The 22,451-nt window shown below is 40.0% G+C and overlaps 1 protein-coding gene across 1 annotated transcript in view; it reads left to right on the plus strand.

The window, feature by feature from the left end:
• Window positions 1–8,109: 8,109 nt before the first annotated feature.
• The window catches only part of LOC110952854 (receptor tyrosine-protein kinase erbB-4-like), a 338,821-nt gene continuing 324,479 nt past the window's right edge, over window positions 8,110–22,451 (plus strand). Inside the window, 1 exon segment of the mRNA XM_051941926.1 lies at window positions 8,110–8,453. Within this exon segment, the coding sequence (XP_051797886.1) occupies window positions 8,384–8,453 (70 nt within the window). The 5' untranslated portion in view covers window positions 8,110–8,383.

Here is a 22,451-nt window from a genome sequence, read left to right on the forward strand (position 1 = left end):
ACAATGGACAGAAATGGAAACAAAAAGCTTGCACCAGGTAATGAGCGGACAAAACTTTCTTCATTGTAAAGACACAAACAGATTTTAAAAAGCACACATTGGTTATCTGCTCTGTTTAATTCTTTCATAATTAGGAGCATGTTTGTGCAATAAACAAGGTCATGTTCTGGCAATGGTTATTCCTAGTGGACCATTTCTTCCCTATTAGGCTATACTTTAATGAAGTTTTTTTTTTTTTTTTTAATTTGCAGACCCAATCCCATTTGTTTACTTTCGAGTTGTGTGTAAACAGCAGAGGCAGAGTGCAGCCCTCCCACAGGATGCAAAATGAATGTAACATCACCAAGCAGTACAGTAGCAGAGGGAGGCTTAAGCTGGTGGGAAAAAAAATGCCCTCGTGGAGATGAACAGGTTGTTGTTACGATCGAGAAACATGGGGGATCTCAGTCTGTGCCGGCTTGATAATGGCCAGCTGTGTGCCCATTATGTTTGCTCTGTCTCAGCTAGCTCTCTGGGCTCCCAAATGCTCAAAGGAAGACTGAATGTGTTGATATGGGAGTTTTGAAAGGAGATGCTACAGAAGGAAGATGCAGTGCACCAAAAATGCAACAAATAGCAAGCTGATTGGGGAAAAATTAAGTTCCAACTAGCTTGTACATCACTCACTTAAAGTTAAAGTGAGGTTACGTTTCACCTGTCTGTCTATTGGCAACTGCTGGTGGGAAAGACTGACATTGAAAGTTGTCTGGTTGTTAGCCAACATTCATTCCATTTTCCAGGAAAATTGAGGCGAGCCATGACAGATGCTATAGCACTCTCTACTGTAACTGAAGGTTCGTGCTCTGTCGACTTACTTTCAAATCTATTAATAATTTGTGCAGCCATTAGTCAAGCAGAAATCACTGATTGTGTGTCATTTTCACTTCAAAAGTCTAAAAGCTTGAAAGGAGAGCGTTAAACTCCTTCTCACACAGTTTAATTGCAAAAATGTTTACATTAATTGACTTCTGTACATGATATGAGATCATGTTTGATGTCAACATTAGACCTTCCTTGTAACCAAATTCACATTGCAACAAGTTGTTGCTGTACAAATTTTGTACTTCCTATGCTGCGGGATGATTTCAAGCCATTGAGGAATTTTACGGAAAAAACATCAAGGATTTAGCTGCATGTGTGTAGTTGACGCGCTGTATTTTTGTGACAATTTGGACTTTGCAATATCTAAATACAGTGCCTTGTGAAAGTATTTGGCCCCCTTGAACTTTTCAACCTTTCGCCACATTTCAGGCTTCAAACATAAAGATATAAAATTCTAATTTTTTGTCAAGAATCAACAACAAGTGGGACACAATCGTGAAGTGGAACGAAATTTATTGGATATTTTAAACTTTTTTAACAAATAAAAACCTGAAAAGTGGGGCGTGCAATATTATTCGGCCCCCTTGCATTAATACTTTGTAGCACCACCTTTTGCTGCAATTACAGCTGCAAGTCGCTTGGGGTATGTCTATCAGTTTTGCACATCGAGAGACTGAAATTCTTGCCCATTCTTCCTTGCAAAACAGCTGGAGGTCAGTGAGGTTGGATGGAGAGCGTTTGTGAACAGCAGTCCTCAGCTCTGCTCACAGATTCTCGATTGGATTCAGGTCTGGACTTTGACTTGGCCATTCTAACACCTGGATGCGTTTATTTGTGAGCCATTCCATTGTAGATTTGGCTTTATGTTTTGGATCATTGTCCTGTTGGAAGATAAATCTCCGTCCCAGTCTCAGGTCTTTTGCAGACTCCAACAGGTTTTCTTCCAGAATGGTCCTGTATTTGGCTCCATTCATCTTCCCATCAGTTGTAACCATCTTCCCTGTCCCTGCTGAAGAAAAGCAGGCCCAAACCATGAGGCTGCCACCACCATGTTTGACAGTGGGGATGGTGTGTTCAGGGTGATGAGCTGTGCTGCTTTTACGCCAAACATATCGTTTTGCATTGTGGCCAAAAAGTTCGATTTTGGTTTCATCTGACCAGAGCACCTTCTTCCACATGTTTGGTGCGTCTCCCAGGTGGCTTGTGGCAAACGTCAAACGAGACTTTTTATGGATATCTTTGAGAAATGGCTTTCTTCTTGCCACTCTTCCATAAAGGCCAGATTTGTGCAGTGTACGACTGATTGTTGTCCTATGGACAGACTCTCCCACCTCAGCTGTAGATCTCTGCAGTTCATCCAGAGTGGTCATGGGCCTCTTGGCTGCATCTCTGATCAGTCTTCTCCTTGTTGGAGGTGAAAGTTTAGAGGGACGGCCGGGTCTTGGTAGATTTGCAGTGGTCTGATACTCCTTCCATTTCAATATGATTGCTTGCACAGTGCTCCTTGAGATGTTTAAAGCTTGGGAAATCTTTTTGTATCCAAATCCGACTTTAAACTTCTCTACAACAGTATTTCGGACCTGCCTGGTGTGTTCCTTGGTCTTCATGATGCTCTCTGCACTTTAAACAGAACCCTGAGACTATCACAGAGCAGGTGCATTTATATGGAGACTTGATTACACACAGGTGGATTCTATTTATCATCATCAGTCATTTAGGACAACACTGGATCATTCAGAGATCCTCACTGAACTTCTGGAGTGAGTTTGCTGCACTGAAAGTAAAGGGGCCGAATAATATTGCACACCCCACTTTTCAGTTTTTTATTTGTTAAAAAAGTATAAAATATCCAATAAATTTCATTCCACTTCACGATTGTGTCCCAATTGTTGTTGATTCTTGACAAAAATTTTTATATCTTTATGTTTGAAGCCTGAAATGTGGCGAAAGGTTGAAAAGTTCAAGGGGGCCGAATACTTTCACAAGGCACTGTAAGTGACTGCTGCAGCACAGACCAAAACATCCTGATAATTAATCCGAAAACTGCTACATCCTACATGTCATTTAGTGATATCATCAAATTTTGTGTGTTAACTTTTACAAACTTGAAACTTTTGTGTCATGTTAAGCCTTTGAGGCCTCAATCCCAATGGTGAGAAATCACATTGTCTTTTAAAATACAGCCAAAATGATAACATTTGTATGTCCCAGAAACTATTAAAGCAAACTGCATCATCAGATTCTCAACTTGTGCTGGTTCTTGCACGAATCATGTATGATGTGCGAATTCATCTGGGAAAGTCACCACATCGAAGCTTAAAACTGTAATATTTCTTCAAAATTACTTTATTCTAGATGTCTCATAAAAAAATCCAAAAAGAAGGCTTTTGCCAAAATCAGATTCTGCAAAAAAAAAACTTTGACACTCCCCCATGCAACCTTGAAGTCATGAGTAACTCAACTACAACCATCATGTCAACTCTGTCACTTTTTTTTTGGATGATTTGCTGAGAGAGATTCAGAGAAAAATAAAACGTACTTAATAAAACAAATGCCACCTGGCTCACAAATGGTTTACAGAGCAGCAGGTTGCCACGTTGCTAGAAGATACATTCGACATGGTGAAACATCTTTCGAGAGATGATGTGTAGAATAGTGTGACGTTTGTGGAGGCTGTAAAAAAAAACAGGTAATTTAATATCTATAGTATGTAGTCACCTGTTTTTTTCACAATTGGTAACAATTTGATTGCTTGGAAAAACTGAAAAACATGTTCATTCCAATTTCAACTTTTGTTTCTTCTATTTTTTGTGCTGTTTCCATAGAGGTGCAGGACACATATATGTTTATAATTTCCCAAACATTCATAAGATCCAAACATATACATACGCATCCAAAACATCCAGTAAGAAGAACTTCATGTTTTACCACCACACACTAACCTGCCATCAACAACAAAAGCCCCGCTTTTAGGAGTGTGGCGCTCTCCAGAGCCATGCTGAACACTAAGACACGCTCCGATCACTCCCTGGAGATCACACAGCACATTCTCAGTTCGGTATTCTACCCAAAGCTGCTGTTTTATCCAGGATGACACCTCCACGAATCTCACCGACGTTGTGCGGTCACTGAGAAGGCGCCAGATCACTGCACGTAAAAAAGCCCCTTGACCTTCCACAGTGGCCGCCTCCTTCCCTCTGACCGCAGCCCTAATCATAGCAACGCTGCTTGACATCTGAGCTGCTTGTCCAGCTGCTTAGAGCTCCTCGCTGGGGACAAAACAAAGTCAGGCGCCAAAATTAGTGCCACTCATTACTGAGCCAGAGAGTCATTACTGCGGGAAAAAGGCCCATCAGTGTTGCACAAATAACAGAGCGTATGGGAACAGCAAGCTATATGAAAAAAAAAATAAACTGGCAGTTGTGTGAGTTGTAAATTTCTGATAGTAAATCCACCCCTTTGTGGGATGTTGCAAGAATATTACATCCCAGAGAAAATATTACACAGCAGAAGCCTCTGAATCCAAAAACTGAGTCCCTGCAGCAATGGGTTTTACTGACTGTTTTTTATTTATTTTTACACTGTTAATGCCCCAGCCTCTACAAATGGTGTATTGGTATGCACAAACGTCACATTTTGCACAGAATAGCCCTTTAAATACACAGTCATCACGATTTCTAATCTATCATTCGAATGATATTGTCTCTCAATGTGAATAATTGTGGCTGCAGAGACCAGCTGTAAGATAACGTCTTTAGGCTCATTCTGAATTTTTAATTGAAAGCCTATGAGTCACGTTTTCGCCATTACTTATTTATTAGTTGTAATGGATTACTTTAATACCTTCTCCACTGCAAGCCATTGTTCTGCAGCCCTTCACTCAAAGTCTGCACTGAACCCACACAGGGGTCCATTTTCACAGTACAAAAGACACAATTCCCAGTGCCATGTCAAAATCCATATCTATGCAAATCTCATGCAGCTCAGTAAGTGTCTATAATTGAATGTTTCGTCTGAAATTGTATTTTTTTTAATGTTTTATTTTTTTGTACAGGAACAGAGTGATACTCATTAGTATTCTCTGCATTGTGCTACCACCCAGTGTGTCTGTCTGAGTGTCCCATGACTCAAACAAGTATTTCCATGTGAGCTTTAGTTCCCTTCACTTCACTCCTGATTCTAAAAAACATATAAAGAGATTGTTTTTTATTACCAAAGGATTGGTTTGCAAAGTGGATGTCTCTCGCTGAAACCCACTGGTGGGAAACATAAACGCAGTGATAGAGTAAAAAATTACATTGCTACAAGAAAGAAAAAAGTCTGTATTTAAGTAAAAAATTGGTCGGCATGAAAATACACTTGAAGTGCCTGAAGCAAAAATACTCACTATACAGAATGATCACATACATTAGGTTATTGGATCATAACGTTCCTTCACGCTGTGTAGCACCATAATTTATTTGTCGATTTATATTTTATACTCTGAACCTGCAAAATGATGAAAGCGTAACAATAAATGTAGTCGAAGCAAGCACAATATTTGCCTTCAAAGTGAAGATATTTTACTGTATTTTACCACTGCCAGTCAATTAGCTTCTACAGCGCCCTCCATAATTATTGGCCCCCCTGGTTAAGATGTGTTAAAAGCCTTAACATAAACTCAGTTTTTATTGCAGAAGCATACTCTCACACTAAAAATTGTAGAAAAATGCATTACAGGAGAAGATTAGGTGCTGTTTTGTTGACAAAAGGGGGCTGTACACTGGAAAAAATGCCCTTCTCAAAACAAGAAAAAAAAACTTATTTCAAAGAACTTTTACCTTGCAATAAGTGAAAAAATCTGCCAATAGAACAAGTGAAAAATGGCTTGGTAAGATTTCTTGAAAAAAGATACGATATTGACATCTTAAAATTAGCTGGGAAAACTTATTTTAAGCTTTATTTTGAGAGGATTGTCAAGCTTAGGTGTCTTAACCCTCCTGTTCACAAAAAAATATTGTTGCCTTGTCTTTAAAAAAAATTCAAAAATTCTGTAAAACAATTCCCCAAATTTATACAAATTTGCAAAATCTTCCGGATGAAAATTCCTTAAGTATCCCTTTAAAGTTATTTTTTAAATCCCCAAATTTGACAAGAAATAAAAATTCAAAAAATAAAAACATTTAAATTTTAAATATTTGAAAAAAATTGATAAAAATCTTCCAAACAAATCCTAAAAATATCTAAAGTGATCTAATATTTTCTTTAAGAACATTTGGGTAAAAATCAACCAAAATCCAGCGAAATTCACTGGATTTTGGTTGATTTTTACCTGAATGTTCTTAAAGAAACATTTTTTTAAGCATTTCTTTTTATCCATCAAAAAATATTCAAAAATTTCCCCCCAAAATTTGAAGATGTGGAAGTTTTCACTGTAAAAATATGTTTTTTTCCCCCCCCTACATTTTAAACTTTAAAACAGGTCAATTTGACCCACAGGACGACAAGAGTTAAAACAAGATAATTTCAAAATTGTTTGAGTTAACAAGATATTTAAAATGAATTGTCTTAAAACAAGTCCCTCCATCTTGCTGAAATGTCACTTGTTAAGCGAATTTATCTTAAATCAAGTGGGATGAGACATTTAGACTAAAAACAAGACAAATAGACTTGGTAAGATTTAGAGTTTTTGCAGTGTACAAAGTATTAACATCAGGGGTGCTAATAATTGTAGCACACATGATTTGATGCAAAAGAATTATTTCTTAATGTGTGATTTTTTCCCCCCACTGAATAAATGCACTTGAATTAAAGGTTGGATTTTCCTCTTTTTTTTCATTGTGGTCCTATATTATTCAGGAAAAAAAACAATTATTAGAAGCTAAAGAACACATCTTAACCAGGGGTGCCAATACTTATGGAGGTATTTAGGGACGGTACAAAAACAGCCGCTGTATAAAAGAGAAATTGAGGCCTACTCCGCTTCATTCAAAAATGAAAGCACAGCAAAATCTGACACAGTTTTCCTCTCTAGTCTAGGATCACACTTGTCAACAGACTAAAAAAAACTTCATGAATCCAAACTGGTGTCCTCTGTATACAAGAATTTTCTCTACTTCAACCTTTATTGCAGAAATTTTCATCTATGATGAAAAAACAACTCTAAAAGAACTATGGAACAAGAATGAAAAAACCTCCAAACCCCTGTTGTAATTTCCGTATAATTCCTAACATGCATGTTTTTTAGTGATCTATAACTTTTAAAGTGATCTTGTGCATTTGTGCCTTGAAATTGCACAGCTATGAACACATAATCCGACATGTTATTTGATATCCCCCAGCACTTTCATGATCCATGGGAGCTGCTCCAAAATGAAATTTCAATTCTCCATAAATTCCCCTAGAGAGCAGCAGAGGACACTGAATGAACCTCCTCTTCATTGGTCTGGTTGGGATAGCTCAAAGATGATTTTCCAACCTCACTGTACAAGTAGCTGAATTTCAGCAATAGAGCCAATTATGTGCAAGTTTTCACCTTACAATGGATCACAAATCAATATCTTTTTGTCCTTGTTGATTTGCTAGGTCGTTTCACACTTTTCATATCAGTCCCACAAAATGAAGCTCCCGAAGAAGGTACTCTTGCTTGTAAAAATGGTAAATGGTACACTGTCGGAACCTTCATCTTCACTGCAGCTCCACAGGGCGAACATCATCAAAGTTTATCGGCTGTGCCTTCTCGTGGTGGATATTTGCAGACTCTGCTGGCATCGCAGGAAACTTTTGTGGTGTTACTCTAAGTATGTTGTACATGAAATGGGCTGTAAAAACACAAATTGAGCAAATGCAGTTTTATTATAGTTGCAATGTAGTCTGTAATAAGCAACTTAATGACCTAAATTACTTCAATATTTACTGCTCTGTAGTAGTTGCAGTACTATATTGCGAGAAATGAAATAAGACTTTAAATTAGGATCATTATTTTTAGTAAACAAAAAAAACTCTGCTCTCTATGGCAGCACATGTAGTAAAGTGAACTCCAAAAGAAACCTGCTGCTATTGGCATCCGCAATTAAGCTTAATAACCAATCAGGAAAGGTGATAAGTGAGGTGGGCGCAGGACACAAAACTGCTAATCTTTCAGATATGATTCAATAGGCAGAATGAGATGTCGATCACACTAAAAGGGGCGTGTTCAGACCCCCACCACCCCTCCGTCCCCAAACACACGCGCACGCCTGTAACCAACCCCCCCCTCCACCCCCCCTCACCAGCCACCGGCGCAATGGCAGCATGAGGAGTAAATGGCCAAGTATCCGCTGTGGAAACCGACCTAAACACTGGACTGGGAACCGATAAGCAAACACAGCAAGGCGCGGTGCGTAAAAACCTCTCACGAAGCGCGAAGAACTGTGCCAGTGTCCAAAGAACCAAGAAGATCCCGACGTCTTTTTTTCCCCTCTTTGTTTTGATTTATTTTCGTGTGTATGTGAACAACGAGGATATCTTAATTGGACATGTGAGTTACGGGAGTTAACACAAGATGAAGATGAAGTTCTCGGCTTGCTTCCTTGTCACTTTGGTGGTGATCCGATCGAGTGCAGCGCAGTCAGGTGAGTGCTTCGATGCGCGTCTCTGGTGTCTTCAGTCAGGTCTGACTTTCGAAGGCATGGGATGAAGTGAGGCTCTGAAACTTTCCCAAAGAAAAATCTGTCTTCTCTGACACAGACATTTAGGTTTGGACAACATTTTGATCATGAATGCACGCTTGTTCACTGAATGGTGACAAATGGAGCTGATAGTTAAACACACGGGTCATTCGCTCTGGTACGATTTTAACACAAGTTCATAACCAGCCACACTGATTTGAATCACCTCAGATTCACTCACACCTACAGCATACTGAGATTCAGCTGCCTGTGAGAGCATGTCGGGCTCTGCGTAAAAAGCTCTCCAAACTGCCCTCCGCATATCCGCCTTTAAAACAAAACAAAACATAACCCCAAAAACAATTGCCTGCATTTTAAAGCAAAAAGGACATATTCCCGACGTTTTCTTGATTGTCTAATTTGATAACAATAAAAATCTACTATCAATTTTTTTATCTTTCCCCAGTTCAGATGATGCCCTACTCCTTTATTTCCTGCCTTAAATATGAATAAACGCGCCATCGTTTCCATTTACTTTCCTTAAGCGGACAGTGATTGACCGAGGATCGCGGCTATTTTCGGTCATTTTTAGAAACCGAGCACCAGTGATACATTTTAAAAAAAATCCTTGCTGCCTTTAAATAATTTAGATTTAGCAGATATACTGAGGGGCTATATGGGCAATGGCAAAACATTTTGCTTTCATCATTAGAACCCCCGTGGTGTCACCCCCTCGACAAAAATCACTTTAATGTTACTGCAATATTCCTTGAAAGGCTTGTAATGCGTCCCTGACGCTCAACAGTGAATTTATGTGAAGTTACTAATAATCTTGTTTGTGTTCAGGCTGATTTTTACTTTGGCACTGGTGTAAGATATCTGCTGATTCCTCTCCCTTGATATTTGCTCCTTTGACATATAACATTTGAGGCTTGCTGTGATATTTAGTTTGCATTGATTGCAATAAAATCTCTCTGTCTGTTTATTGAAGCAGATTATTAGAGGCTGTGAAGTTGACTTTTTCAGTTTCACTTTGTGCACAGATTTACTTATCAATTAACACGCAGATCGTTTGGTTTCCTGTAATATCTGCTTTGGGATGATATCAAACTATGAGGTGACCTTTAGTTATACTGTATGTTTCATTCTGCACTTGTAAGCGGTCCATGATGCCAGAAGCTCTCTCCTTCATATTATTAAGCTTTGACAAAAAAGTCTTGAAAACAAGCAGAAACATTCATGAAGTTTCACCGCATGGAAGTTTGCAGATTCGATGCTCACAAGTGAATTTGGCTCAAACTCTCACAGGCACAAATTAGATTCCAGGATGCTTTTCTTCCCGCTTCCAACGACAGGTCGAGTCTTGGCTCAGTGTCTGGTGGCTTTTGGTTCTTCGGCAGAACTGGAGACACAAACACAGACACACTCTCCCCCCACTGGTGTGGATCTTGGATGGAAGAAACTGAATGCTGCCTATTAAACAAGGGTGGATGGATGCATGGGTGGATGGTCGATAGGCGGGATGAATAGGGAAGGAAAAGTGGCACCCTTGCTGGTTTATTTATTCTCTGTGCATCCACTCCCATCCGTGATATTTGTGATGCAAATTCTGCCCAAGAATCTGAGCTATGCCTCTTGGGAAGTTCATTGTGTGTGGGTGTTGGTGGGTGCATGCTGAATAGATATTTGTGCGCTGTCTATCCACTCTTTCGTCTCAGTCAGTCTCCCTCTTCTTATTGTAGTTTCAAAAAACTCGCTCCCAGCATCACATATCAGTTAACACTACCTAAGGTTGAAGTCAGTCAAGGCTAAAGATGTTCACTTTTTAAATGTATTTCAGTCTCCGTGCTCCTGCTGTGAGACGGATGTCTGTAGCATTCCTGCCAATTGGGTTGTCCACCCTTCTGTATACATGTGGTTGTGTGTTTGTGTGCTGTACTAGGTCAGCACATGTGTACCAAGCATAAAGGCAAGCAACATAAAGGCATACACTACAAGCAACTTGATTCCTTTCACAGGAATCAAGCTCAGTTTTCCTCCATTCTGACACATTGTTGGCAGCAGAACTGCCCAACGTAGAGGGACATATTTTTAGAGGTACACAGTCTTCCAGCAGACTCCTGCTAATTTTTTTATCAAAAGAAGAGATTAACACCAGGATTGACCTTAACAATATGTCTGTTGATAGATGTGATTATGGGTGTAGATTCTGTATGAATGCTGGAGGTCCTGGAGGTCATTCTGATGCTTTGAAGTTTGTGCCTTTTTTACATCAATTTATGGTGAAACTATATTTATTTATCGGAAAGCATTAACATTCAAAATAAAATGGACATAATAAGGCTCTTTAATCATTGTTTTTAATCACCTGTAGATCAATTTTCATCATTTAATTTTATCCCTGCTGATTCAATGCACACTACCAGCCAAAAGTTTGGACATACATTCTTATTTAAATGAATGAAAAAGTGTGTCCTAACTTTCGACTGGTTGTGTATCGGCATGACTTACTCTGCTGTCCTCTTTTTTTTTGTCAGCAAGATTTCAGTACATGTTCTAAACTTTCTGCAGATGCAAAACATATCAAATACACCTTCACTTTCAGAGTCATGTGCATCTCACCTGTATTGTTGAAGCTGACTGGAAGCAAGAATACGACTCATTTTCTGTCAGGGAATGAGACTTTGTTATATTTTTTTTTCAACAGTTCTTGAAAACTGAAACAAACTTAAAACATCTAGTAGCTCAAAACTTGCTTGGTGTTATTTTTTTTAGACATCATGCTTCTCTTTCCTTCTGGACAACCTGTCTGCAAATTCAGATTTTCAAAGTGAAAAAGACCCAGTGCTGGAGCAAAAAGAGTTCTGTTAAGAGGGATTTTTGCATCGATAAGTAACAATATAAATTTCCAGCTTTAAGTGTTATGTTAGAGAAATGCATGCCTTTCAAATATGTAGGGAGGAATAACCACTGCATCTACCCTGAAATCTACAACTATTTTTGTTGTTTTTTATATTGATAAGTCAGATCACTGGCAGGCTGATCAACAAGTAATCTGATGTCCATTGCATATTGATTGTATTGCTTTCAGCAGAAAAGTGGGCTCAGGGGTAGCAACTAATGACTACTGTCGCATGTTGTTGGTGAAGCTGAATATTATTTCAACAGTTTATTATGTTGCCTATAAAATATGCCTATAAAATATGAGAAAGCAGAAGAATTGCTCATAGCCAGAGCTGATGGATTATAGCTTGTTTTGTTATTCCATCAGTCTACAGCCCGATGATTGTAATTTTTTGACAGTGAGTTCTAAAAATAGCTCAAACTGTCTGATTAATCAAGCAATCAATTGCTCAAGGAATTCAAGAGGTGATATAAATGCTAAAGTTTCTGCCTCTGTCCATTAAAATGCATTTGATAGCTCTGTAAAAAGTTTGGAATTGGAGAGAGAACCTTGAGTTCAATCTGAAGTGCAATATTTTGCCACATTCATGTTTTTGAGGTCATGAAAAAGCCGCCATGTTCTGTTCTTGTGAAGACGATTGGTTTCACAAGTTTAATGATAGAGATTCTCTGATAAAATAGTGGCTACCAGACCAAAGCTTTTAAATGATGCTCACCACAGTAATATCATCATCCTCCATCAAGCTCTGTGTTTGTGTGTGTGTGTACTAAAAACATTTTAATCGCCCCAGCTCTTTGGTGGCAAATGCTGCATCTGCACGTGTGTGTTTGGGTGACATTTAAAGACGTGGTCTCCTGTGAAATGGCTAGGGGAGAAAGAGGACAGTGGGAAGGGACCTCGCTGAATGCCAGTATCAAATTACTGGGCGTTCATCAGCTGGCACACACAGAGCCATGGAGCTGGCCGAGGCTTTGTACACGACTGGCGGAAATGAGAATTCATTACAAGCTAATTAAGCTCTTTTTTTTGATAGCATCAGTCTAGACCACAAGCCCTTTATTTGACAGGATGAGAGATGAGGCGGGTGAAGGAATTCAATCTTGCTCTAAATTAGTCAACATTGCTATCATAACTTGATATCTGCCAGGCTCAACCCATGCCAGGCTTTGGCTGGGTGTTTTCAGAGACGATGCATTCACTTTTGACGCGCTGATGAAGATTTGTATAGTTTCTGTGCATCCGTCAGTGTCTCCTGGTGAAAGAGACGGAGCCAGAAAAGTAAAATATGGCGGTTTGCACAAAAGAATAATAATTGCAGTTCAGTGATGGTGACATTGAGGTGTGGGATGTTATTTGCTTCCTCTGTCATAGCTGGACAGTCTCAGGGGGCTGCAAGGGAAGCCTTACAAATGACTATGTGACGCGTGGGGATGATTGAATGCTTTTCCAAGGCCTGAGACAGCAGTACAGTACCTCTTATGGTACTCGCCGTCTGAATCAGCGCTCAGATTATTATCTGCACGGGCCGAACAAAAATGACACTGTTCTATCTCTCTCGCTCCGAAAAAGAAAAAGTCTTTTTGTCTCCTACTTTCCTTTTCCCAGGCATTTGAAAGCAATCCGGCGATGTCACAAGCCTGTTTGCTTGACATTTTGTTTGCCTGCCGGCTGTACAGAGGGGCTTCTGTTCTTCTGAGTTTGCGTACCACCCAAATATTTACATGCAGAATCACAACTGCACAGCATGGGAAGGGAAACATCCAAGACTTGTGTGCAAAATAGCAGCTTTATTGGCCTTTGCAATCATCCAGTCTCCCTCTCTCCGTCTCTGGCGCTGAGTTTGGCAGGATAGACTTTTGAACCCCTGTGTTTTTTGCTTCCTAATGATGAGCAGGGTTGGTTTTGGTTGTGCCGAGGTGTCTGGTGCCAACTCCAAGTGTGAGTTAGATTGGCCAGCCTAAGACTGAAAGCCTGGCACAAATGTCCCCCCACCCTCCCCCCTTTTTTCAGGAGGACTGAGATCTCACTTATAACGCAAGCACAGCATACACAGGGATTTGCTTTAAACATCCGTCTCATACACACACGCAAACTCAGGGTCATGCAGGGCACGATGGGAGAAGAGGCCGTGACAGCTTTGTTTTCAAGAGGGAGGCAACTTTTTGCTTTCATATTGTTTGCTTTAAGTGCAAGTCTTGAATGTAGTTTGGGTTTTGTGGAGTTCTTACACACATGCTCTGATCGAGGCATGGCCCAAGAAAAGAAAGAAACCGGAAAGACAGAGGAATCTTTTCTCTTTCCTCTTTTATTTCTTCTAGACCACTGGAGGGTTTGTTCGGCCCGCCACTTGTAATTCCACTCAGTGACAAATGCCTCCATCCTGTGTCTGAGGGGCTTCCTACACACACACACACACACACACACATACATACACACACACACACACACACTGTGGCAAGTGTTGCAGAAACACATATACAGATCCAGGTTGGCTCACATAATTTCAGACTTTACTTTGTCCTTTATTTCATTAGCTCTCTTCCACTTTCTGTCTCCGACATTTGTCATCTCTTTTCCTTTTTTCATCCCTCTCGCTCTCATACACACACCTTGTCTCCTTCCCGTTTTTATCCATTAACATGTCTCATTGCGTTTTTATATATTTTTCCTGCACTGCTTCATCTCTCGTTCACTGCTTCTACTTGTATTTCCTCTTTTTAACCAGATTCATCTTTCCTCTTCTGTAGTCTGTCCCTCTCTTTTCCGTCTCTCACACATCTGCACACACACACACATGCCTCCTTCTGTCTTTCATTAGTTGTGTGTGCGATGCTGTCACTGAGCGCACAGGGAGAATGGAAAACAGCTCATTTTTCCCGCTTTAATTATGACACCCAATTTGTTTCATGAACATGCTGTCTGCAGCTCCATCATACACAACTCAAACTGTCATTTACATGCTAACGTTTGTGTCTCTCGGTGCAAGCTTGTGAGCTTTAACCCTCTGAATCCCAAACACTTTCTGAGCATTTTTTGTCACATTTTTACTCACTGCGATAATGTGAAAATTTATTACGGTAATCTACAAGAAAAAGCAATCAAAGCACTCCTCCAAGGCTGCTCAGTTGTTGTATCATTTCCGGCAGATGAAATCAGTGTTATGCATATATGTATACTGAATCGCCTGACCTAAATATATAGCGGGCGACGGGAATTGATGGGACCCGGCAACAGCACCACAATTTAATCAATTGTTATTTGTATCATTTGCGACAGATAACTCCCGAAAAGCATACATTTTGTAGTAGGATCATAATCATGTGATCGTCAGCAAGCAGCTGACGTAGTGTTCACTTGTCATCGTTACGGTGACACCGTACCGCTATCTCGCAATACAGAAATCTTTAACAAATCTGTGGATCCAGACTATAAGCCACATCACTAAATCTAAAAAGTTGGTTCTTGTGTCATTTATGATCTTCCCTGAATATTTCATCCGAATCCGTTAGTCCGTTTTTGACTAATGTTGCTAACAGACAAATAGACAGACAAGCGCACACCGATCATCACATATAAATTGCCATAGTGACCACATGACTGTTGGTCAGCGATAAGTTCTAACCTCCCAGTTGTTCAAATAGCTGCAAATGTTTTTGCTTTTTAAAGAATCTGGTTAGATGAATCAGTTTATTATTTAAATTACATATGCAGGACAAAGTTATTCTGACAAAAAAAAAAAGCATTTTAAGCTTAAATTTGGATAAATTTTACAACAGAATGGGAAGTCACAGATGAGCAGTTCAAGGGCCGTAGTTGAAAATTCAATGAGTCTTTGTGCCTGTATAGGTTCTCACCTGGTGCTTCTTCCCACAGTCCAAAGACTGAGGTGAGGTAATTCATGATTCTAAATTGTCAGCAGTTTTAAATGTAAGTATGCTATGTTGTCAGTCTCCCTATGTGGCCCTGTCATGCACTTTTGAGCTGTCCAGGGTGTCCCATGCCTTTGTCCTAAGTCAGCTGGGATATGCCCCAGCCTCCCCATGACCCAACAGAGGATATAGTGGTGTATAGAAAATGGATCAATGGATGCTAAAATGCTATGTCAAGGTTTGAGAAAAGAGTCTGGTTTAGAGTTATAGAGAATCGGTGCATGGATTTCACAAATATGTATGTCTGCATATCCGTCTCTTTATATGTACAAGTGTTGGCTCTAAATCTACGTTTGCAGTGGCGTTTGCTCAGGCACTGCGCCAATTCAGGAAGCGGGACAGTATTCAGCTTCCTGTGATTGGCAGCACTTCTTTGGCGAAGCAGGATCAAGTGCCATCGACTCGAGTCTGAGCTTTTTCTTTTAGTTCTTTTGCTTTCTTTTTCACTTGCTCCCCTTGCTTTCTGTTCTGACTCTGTGTAGCACAATAGAGGGCATTAGAATCACAATAGAATTTTTTTTCCTCCCTGTAACCTTGACAAAGGCTTGCGTTTTAATGAAAGTCTGTGAAAAGAGAAATGATCACTGGGCTCTAATCCCTCATCTGTGCATGTGTCGATGTGACAATTCAACCACGACCTGCAGATTTTTGTCTTTACCATCATTATGTGTTCCCCACTCTTGTTCTTTTCCTTCTCTTTCCTGTGTAAGGAGATTAAACACATACCTTTAAACACACTCTGCATCTTCAGATAGTTAAAAACATAGCTATTTTGGATATAATCATTAGTTTACTTGTGTGTGTGTGTGTGCGCGTTGAAGCCATTCTAGTGTATTGTGTGTGAGTTAATCCCTGGTAAGATATTCATGGCAGCTAATCTGTTTAATTACACTACAAATTAAGGATGTTTACTGTTCCAAGACTTTTATGCGATACCCGCCTTAATCAGGGCCTTAATCTGTCTGGTGCTGTGAGAGTGTGTATTACTTGGTGTGTGCGCATGAATGTATGTGTGATTGATACTCTGTATGCTTAGGCATGTGCAGCTTTGTGTCTGTCAGGCCGTTTCTGCCTGTATCACTCCACTTTAATTCTTTTCTTGAATATTTGCCGACAATTAAGAGAGAACAAAACAAGAGATTATTGTATTTTTTCCAGTTGTCGTCATGCCAATGAAAGGCATCATTTACGAGGATTAAAATGTAATATCAGTGAGATGTCGCTTCAATATTTAAAGGACACAAACCCAGATCTATGCGAGTCTTTCTGCCTTCGACTCGAGCTCATGTTCTACTAATTCTGCAAGATTAAAACTGTGTTCAAACCATACTGTGTTCTTTGTCAAGGGCAGAATAGTGAAGATAGACTGCTGCAGTGTTATTTTTTTTTCTTTCTGATACTATAAATTTGATCTGAATGCAATGCCTGTAAAATCCATACATCTGTCAGCTGCTCCAGGAGTTTTGTGTCTATTGCAGCCTCACTTAACCATATTTGCTGTGGCTAAAAGCAAATTTCAGCAAAATTTGCAGTCACTCGGGGCCAAGTGGTGAAGCGATGCAGACTCATAACAATGTTGATTTTTTTTTTAGAAATAGAAACTAGTTTGTCCTATTTATTTAACTATTTATCATGTTGATGAGATAGAGGACTCATGCATCAAAAATGATACAAATTTTTTTTAATCACATCCCACCACTCATTGTTACAGTAAACCATAGTAATATTATTTGAAGTTTGTTGTAAAAATATGTTGGGAAAAACTGTTACAAATTATTGCTAGTGGTTTTCAGAGGTACACTTCACCTGACAGGGCAAATTCTGGGGACACAAACTTAGTTTGTAAATATTGATATACCGGTTCATAAAGGGGTTCTAAAATGCTGATTTCTTTTGTTTTTATGAACACTGTCATTGGTCAAACTGGCAGAATTTTTGCACGATACCCATTTTTTTGTGCAAAGTTAACAGGCTTTGAAGAAGAATTCTCAAGATTTGTTTCAATTTTGTGCTAAAGTTATTCTCGTGTGTGTGTGTGTTCCATTGGGGCACACTGTCCTTTTTAAATGGCCCCTTCTGCGATGGTGACCTGTAATAAATGAGTGGGCGCGAGAAAGTGGCAGCCATGACAGCTGACTGGGGAGGATGGGAATAGAGAGAGAGAGGGGGAGAGAAAAGACAGAAGTGTGTGTCCAGTGGAGTGCGTGTTAGAGAACAAGAGAAGACAAAGCGAGACAAACCAGAGGTAAAAGAGATGGAAAGTCTCTAAGGATAGATAAGGAGTGAGGATGAGAGGGAGACAATGGAAACAGAAAGGGGGGCCACAGTAAGGCATTGTGGGTCGATCGGTGCAGAACAATACCTTGACCAAAGGTGAAGACTCTTTCTCTGTTGCCACTCATTCTTTTTATCCTTATTACCCTCACCTCGCTGTGTTTTTTTCTTTACTCTCTGAAGTCACCTTGCAGTCCAGCAAAAATATGACTGCTCCTTTGGCAGGTTTAAAGGTACATAAAACTTGCGGAGGAGAAAACCTTGGCCAAGCTTTAGTGTGTGTGTGTGTGTGCGTGCGTGTGGAAGCGAGTCACCTTGAGTGCCAAGAAAGATGAGAGACCAGAGAAAAGAGTGCATTTGTAAGAATCTGTTTGTGCACTTCTATGGTTTTGTGTATCGCCTCATTAATTTGTCTGAGAGGCAAACACACACTCACAGGTTCAGGTGCTCACACACACACACGCCTGGGTGCCCCCTGTGTTGCACCTTAACCAGTTGCTCCACGGCAAGAACGCTATCGCTCTTGGCAAGGTGAACGTGAGCTGATGGTGGGTCATTTGCAAGAGACGGCGTGACAGAGAGCAAGAGAGAGGTGGTCTAATTTCAACTGAGAAAGGAAGGGATGAAGTGTGTGTGTGCACATGTGCATGCGTGTGTGTTTACAGTATGTCTGTGTGTGTGTGTCCAGCAGAGGTTAAGGTGGACAGAGAGAGACAGCGTGTTGTCTCTGAGGAGTACAGCTATCACCATCACTGAATGCTCCAATTAATCAGCCTTGGCCACACCGGTGTGTGTGTGTGTGTGTGTGTGTGCAGGCTTGCCAATTGTGTGTTTGTGAAGTATCTATTGTGCAAAGACTGTAAAGTGTGTCACGATCAGTGGGATGTGTCACATACATACGCAGCCTTGTTTTGTTTTGTCTCCATGGATAATGCTAATGGGGTCAAATGTGTTAGTTGTACCTGAAGAAAAGGAAAAGATGAAAACAAATTGTGCATTTGCATGTGCAATTATATACAACCCATTTGAATTGGCAAAATTTGCAGGAAAACGGATTCCCAATAGGATTTTGCACATATCTTCAAGCCAAAACAAAGTGTTCATACTAAACATATTGGCAAAAACAGTGAACATTTATATTTCAAAAAATATCTGACTTCTGGTGTCTAAGATAACTATAGGGCTATCTATTGTGAAAAAATGCCAAATGAATTTCTTTAGAAATATGAACGTGTTTTTCTTCAAATCCTTTTTTATGTCAAGCCAGAAGCCGGTGTTCTGAGATGCATATTTTTTTTCTAAATACAACCACGCTGCACAAGACATTTTCCAAAAGATACAGCTAAAAACTGAAAGAATACGGGGGTATAAAAGAGATTCCACTGTTTGCTCCTGTTTGATGTCCAGCTCCATTATTAAAATCCAATGATTTAATTTTGCTTTTCTATAAGGTTGGTTGGCTCACAAGGCACAGATTATGGGAAAAAAGATTAAAATCAAAGCAGCAGAAGCTGGAATAATACAGAGCCATACATGTCTCATAAAGTAGCTTCACTCACACTCCTGCATTGAAGCTATCCAGAGCCTATGCTGCGGCATAGTGACCTATGTCATTGTTAGTGTCTATACTTGTACACTTTTGTGCCTGTGATGCTCTGCAATTACACTGCCGAAGTCAATGAAGTAGTTTCTGTCACTGTGACGAATTCTTTGTGTACTTCAAACAATGGCGACTGAAATGGAGCAGACCATGTTGGCACTGGAGTTAATAAATGTTGAACAGCATTTACTTTCTATACAAGGATTGGTAGAACTATGAAAACAAGAGAATGAAATGGACTAGATTGTCTCAATACTTGTAGTTGTGTTTTCATTATAAACAAGCCAGGTGCAATTACAACTCATTCCATTTTGTTTCACTCAAGAATTAGCTTTGTCCAAATCAGGTGACCATACTTAAAAAGCACAATGTCTTAAAAATAATCAAAAACATTGGCAATTCATTCTTTTCTAAAGAATATTTTTGAGCTTTTTTAGCCTTTATTATAGTACACAGTGGAGAGAGAGACATGAAATGTGGGGAGAAGAGTGACTGAAGGACATGCAGCAAATGTCCGTGTGTCAGACTCAAACCCATGACTGCTCTGTTGGGGACTAAATCCTCTGTTCATGGGTTGTCTGCTCAACCTGTTGACGTACAGGACGTCCATCAATACATTCTTTCTAAATTCCATATAACGCAGCTGTAATCATAATTCCGGCTGGCTAATTTGCATTCCTCTTGGTGATTAATCTGTATTTCACGTGTATTTCAAGTGCATCTTTACCATATTCATGGTTCTGTTTCAGCAAATTGGAGTACTTGGGTAAGGTCTGATGAAATGTTGAAGTCAACACTGACTTACACAGAGGGAAAAGCCGACTTCTTTGATGTTTTAACAAAACCCACACTGTCTTCTCAACCTAAAGTGTTATAACTTAAAGCTGCTGTCCGGAGTTTCCGTTTGTTTTCAATTTATGTATCATTTTTTAACAAAGCTTAAATGTGTTAGTCTAGTTCGATACTATAATATAAAGTTAGTATAACGCGATATGAAAATTTATTCCTGAGCTCCGCCTTCCTCTCATAGACCCCCATGTTATTCCAAAAAGCGCCGGTTGCTGCCGACCAATCAAGTTCGAGCTTCAGCTTTGTCATGCTGTCAATCAACGGTTACGCGCACAGCAAGCAAGCCCATGCAGAGGTGGGCGAGCTACGCACTACGCAACCGCGCGCACATTTGTTTTGCTTGTGGAGGAGAGAGCATCAGGGCTCAGCAACTTCCAGAAAAGTTACCAATCCCACGGCTTGTCAGGCCAAGAGACTGCAGGACGTTTTTTGGCTCGGGGTGCTCGCATCGCTCCCCGACCACGGCCTCCATAGCCCGCCTGACGGCTTCGTTTAGATGCCCGACCTCTGGAGGAAGATGTTGGGGCGTCTGGGACATACTCTTCGTCAGAGGAGTCATGCAATTCTGAACTCTAGATAGAAATAAATAAACAATGTGACACATATACACGCGTAAATGCACTAAGTTTGATAAACAACGTAATCGAGAGGGATACACGAGTGTAATCACATATTGAAACTTTACTCGTTCGTCCTAGCAGATTCATGTTATTTTGGTATTAGGACAAGTTAGACTCAATACAGCATTCTAACGTAATTCCTTTATTATTTACTAAATGTACTAAATGTAGAAGAGGGGAAAACAGCAAAACAGGCAAGATGCTGCAGCACTCCGGGCACTTCTCTCATGTACTGCACGCGTGCACAAATAAAGGGGCGAAATCAGAGGGAGGGAGGGTGGGACCACCAGTGTTTTGGGAGACGCTGCGATTCAAACTCCGGACAGCAGCTTTAACAATCTGTAAGACGTGATTTATTCTAAGCAGTACCAATGAACTTAGTTAGAAATCCACTTTTGATTTTAATGATGCCACTGCTAATTATGTATGATTATTGTCATTTTTTATTTTGTCATGGCTTAACCCAGGGATGTCAAACTCATTCCACAAAGGGCCGGCGTGGCTGCAGGTTTTTGTTCCAACTAAGCAGCATCACACCAGACCTGACTCATTTAATCAACCGATCTCAGTCTCCAGACAGGTGATTGGTCAGACTGTGTGCTCTAGGCTACAGCATTTAGTTCCAACATATCTACAGCACACAGTCTGACCAATCACCTGTCTGGAGACTGAGATCGGCCCTTTGTGGAATGAGTTTGACATCCCTGGCTTAACCTATACAGTGTTAAAGTTTCAACTGACAACTAGCCTGTAATCTCATGAAAAAATTCCTCAGATTCTATAGTTCCCAGAGACTAAGGTGAATACTTAAAATAGCTGTCTAGTTGAACTGTCCAGAAACCAAATATATTTTACAGTAATTTCAAATTTTGCATATTTCCTTGATCAATAACAATTTTAGCAAACTTATTGATGACATTTTTGTTGATGAGCATTGCTTTTTCATGTCTACAAGTAAAAATATGTGAGAAAAATATTTTTAAAAGCACTGATCATGCAACTTTGAATAAAAGTGATATTCACATACTTGAAATGTCCCATTGTTGTTAAATCTGAGGATCATTCTGAGTTCATTAAATTCCTACATGTATTCATGTGTTTTCCTGCAGATAAGGACTGTGAGAAAGCCCTGAGAGAAGAACATGGAGGGAAAATATGAGAGACAGACAATGAGACATTTGCAAAATCAGAGATAAATATGAGGGCAGATGGAGGCGAAATGCACGTGGTTTCATCGTCCGGCTTTTCAGACAGCGCTTTATACTGTCACGCTGCTGCCCTCTGCAAGCCCGTGTTCCGCTTGAAAATGAAATTCTCGAAAAGCTTTCAGTCCCTTGAAATCATGTTTCAACTGTGGGGCAGTGGGGCATACAAACAGGTTCACTCAGAGAACTCATTGTTGGATCTGTCATAGCTTTTTGTGTCGGATTATAGAGTACTTTTGGAGCTTTTTCCACTTGAAGAAACACTTGACTTCAAATAAGGCCAAAAAAGAAGAAAGAAACTACTCATTAGCTAGTAAAGAGTTATCAGTTGTTGTTCTTGAGCAGTTTTTTTTTAACCATACCTGTTGAGCTGTTATCTTTCAGCTTTCAGTCCCAAGGGGTGTAGCAAGGTTAATAGGTTAGCGAGGTATGGTGAACCTAAAGTCAGAGTTTTCAGCTTTACGAAGTAAATGTTTGATTTTCATTTGCGGTAACTTAAGATCACTGATCCAATGCAAAGAAACCGAATGGTAAATAGTGAAGTCGTTATCAGTGAGATAAAACTCAGCGCAGTAGCGTT

This window comes from Acanthochromis polyacanthus, chromosome 22, assembly GCF_021347895.1.
Source record: "Acanthochromis polyacanthus isolate Apoly-LR-REF ecotype Palm Island chromosome 22, KAUST_Apoly_ChrSc, whole genome shotgun sequence".
Lineage (NCBI taxonomy): Eukaryota > Metazoa > Chordata > Actinopteri > Pomacentridae > Acanthochromis > Acanthochromis polyacanthus.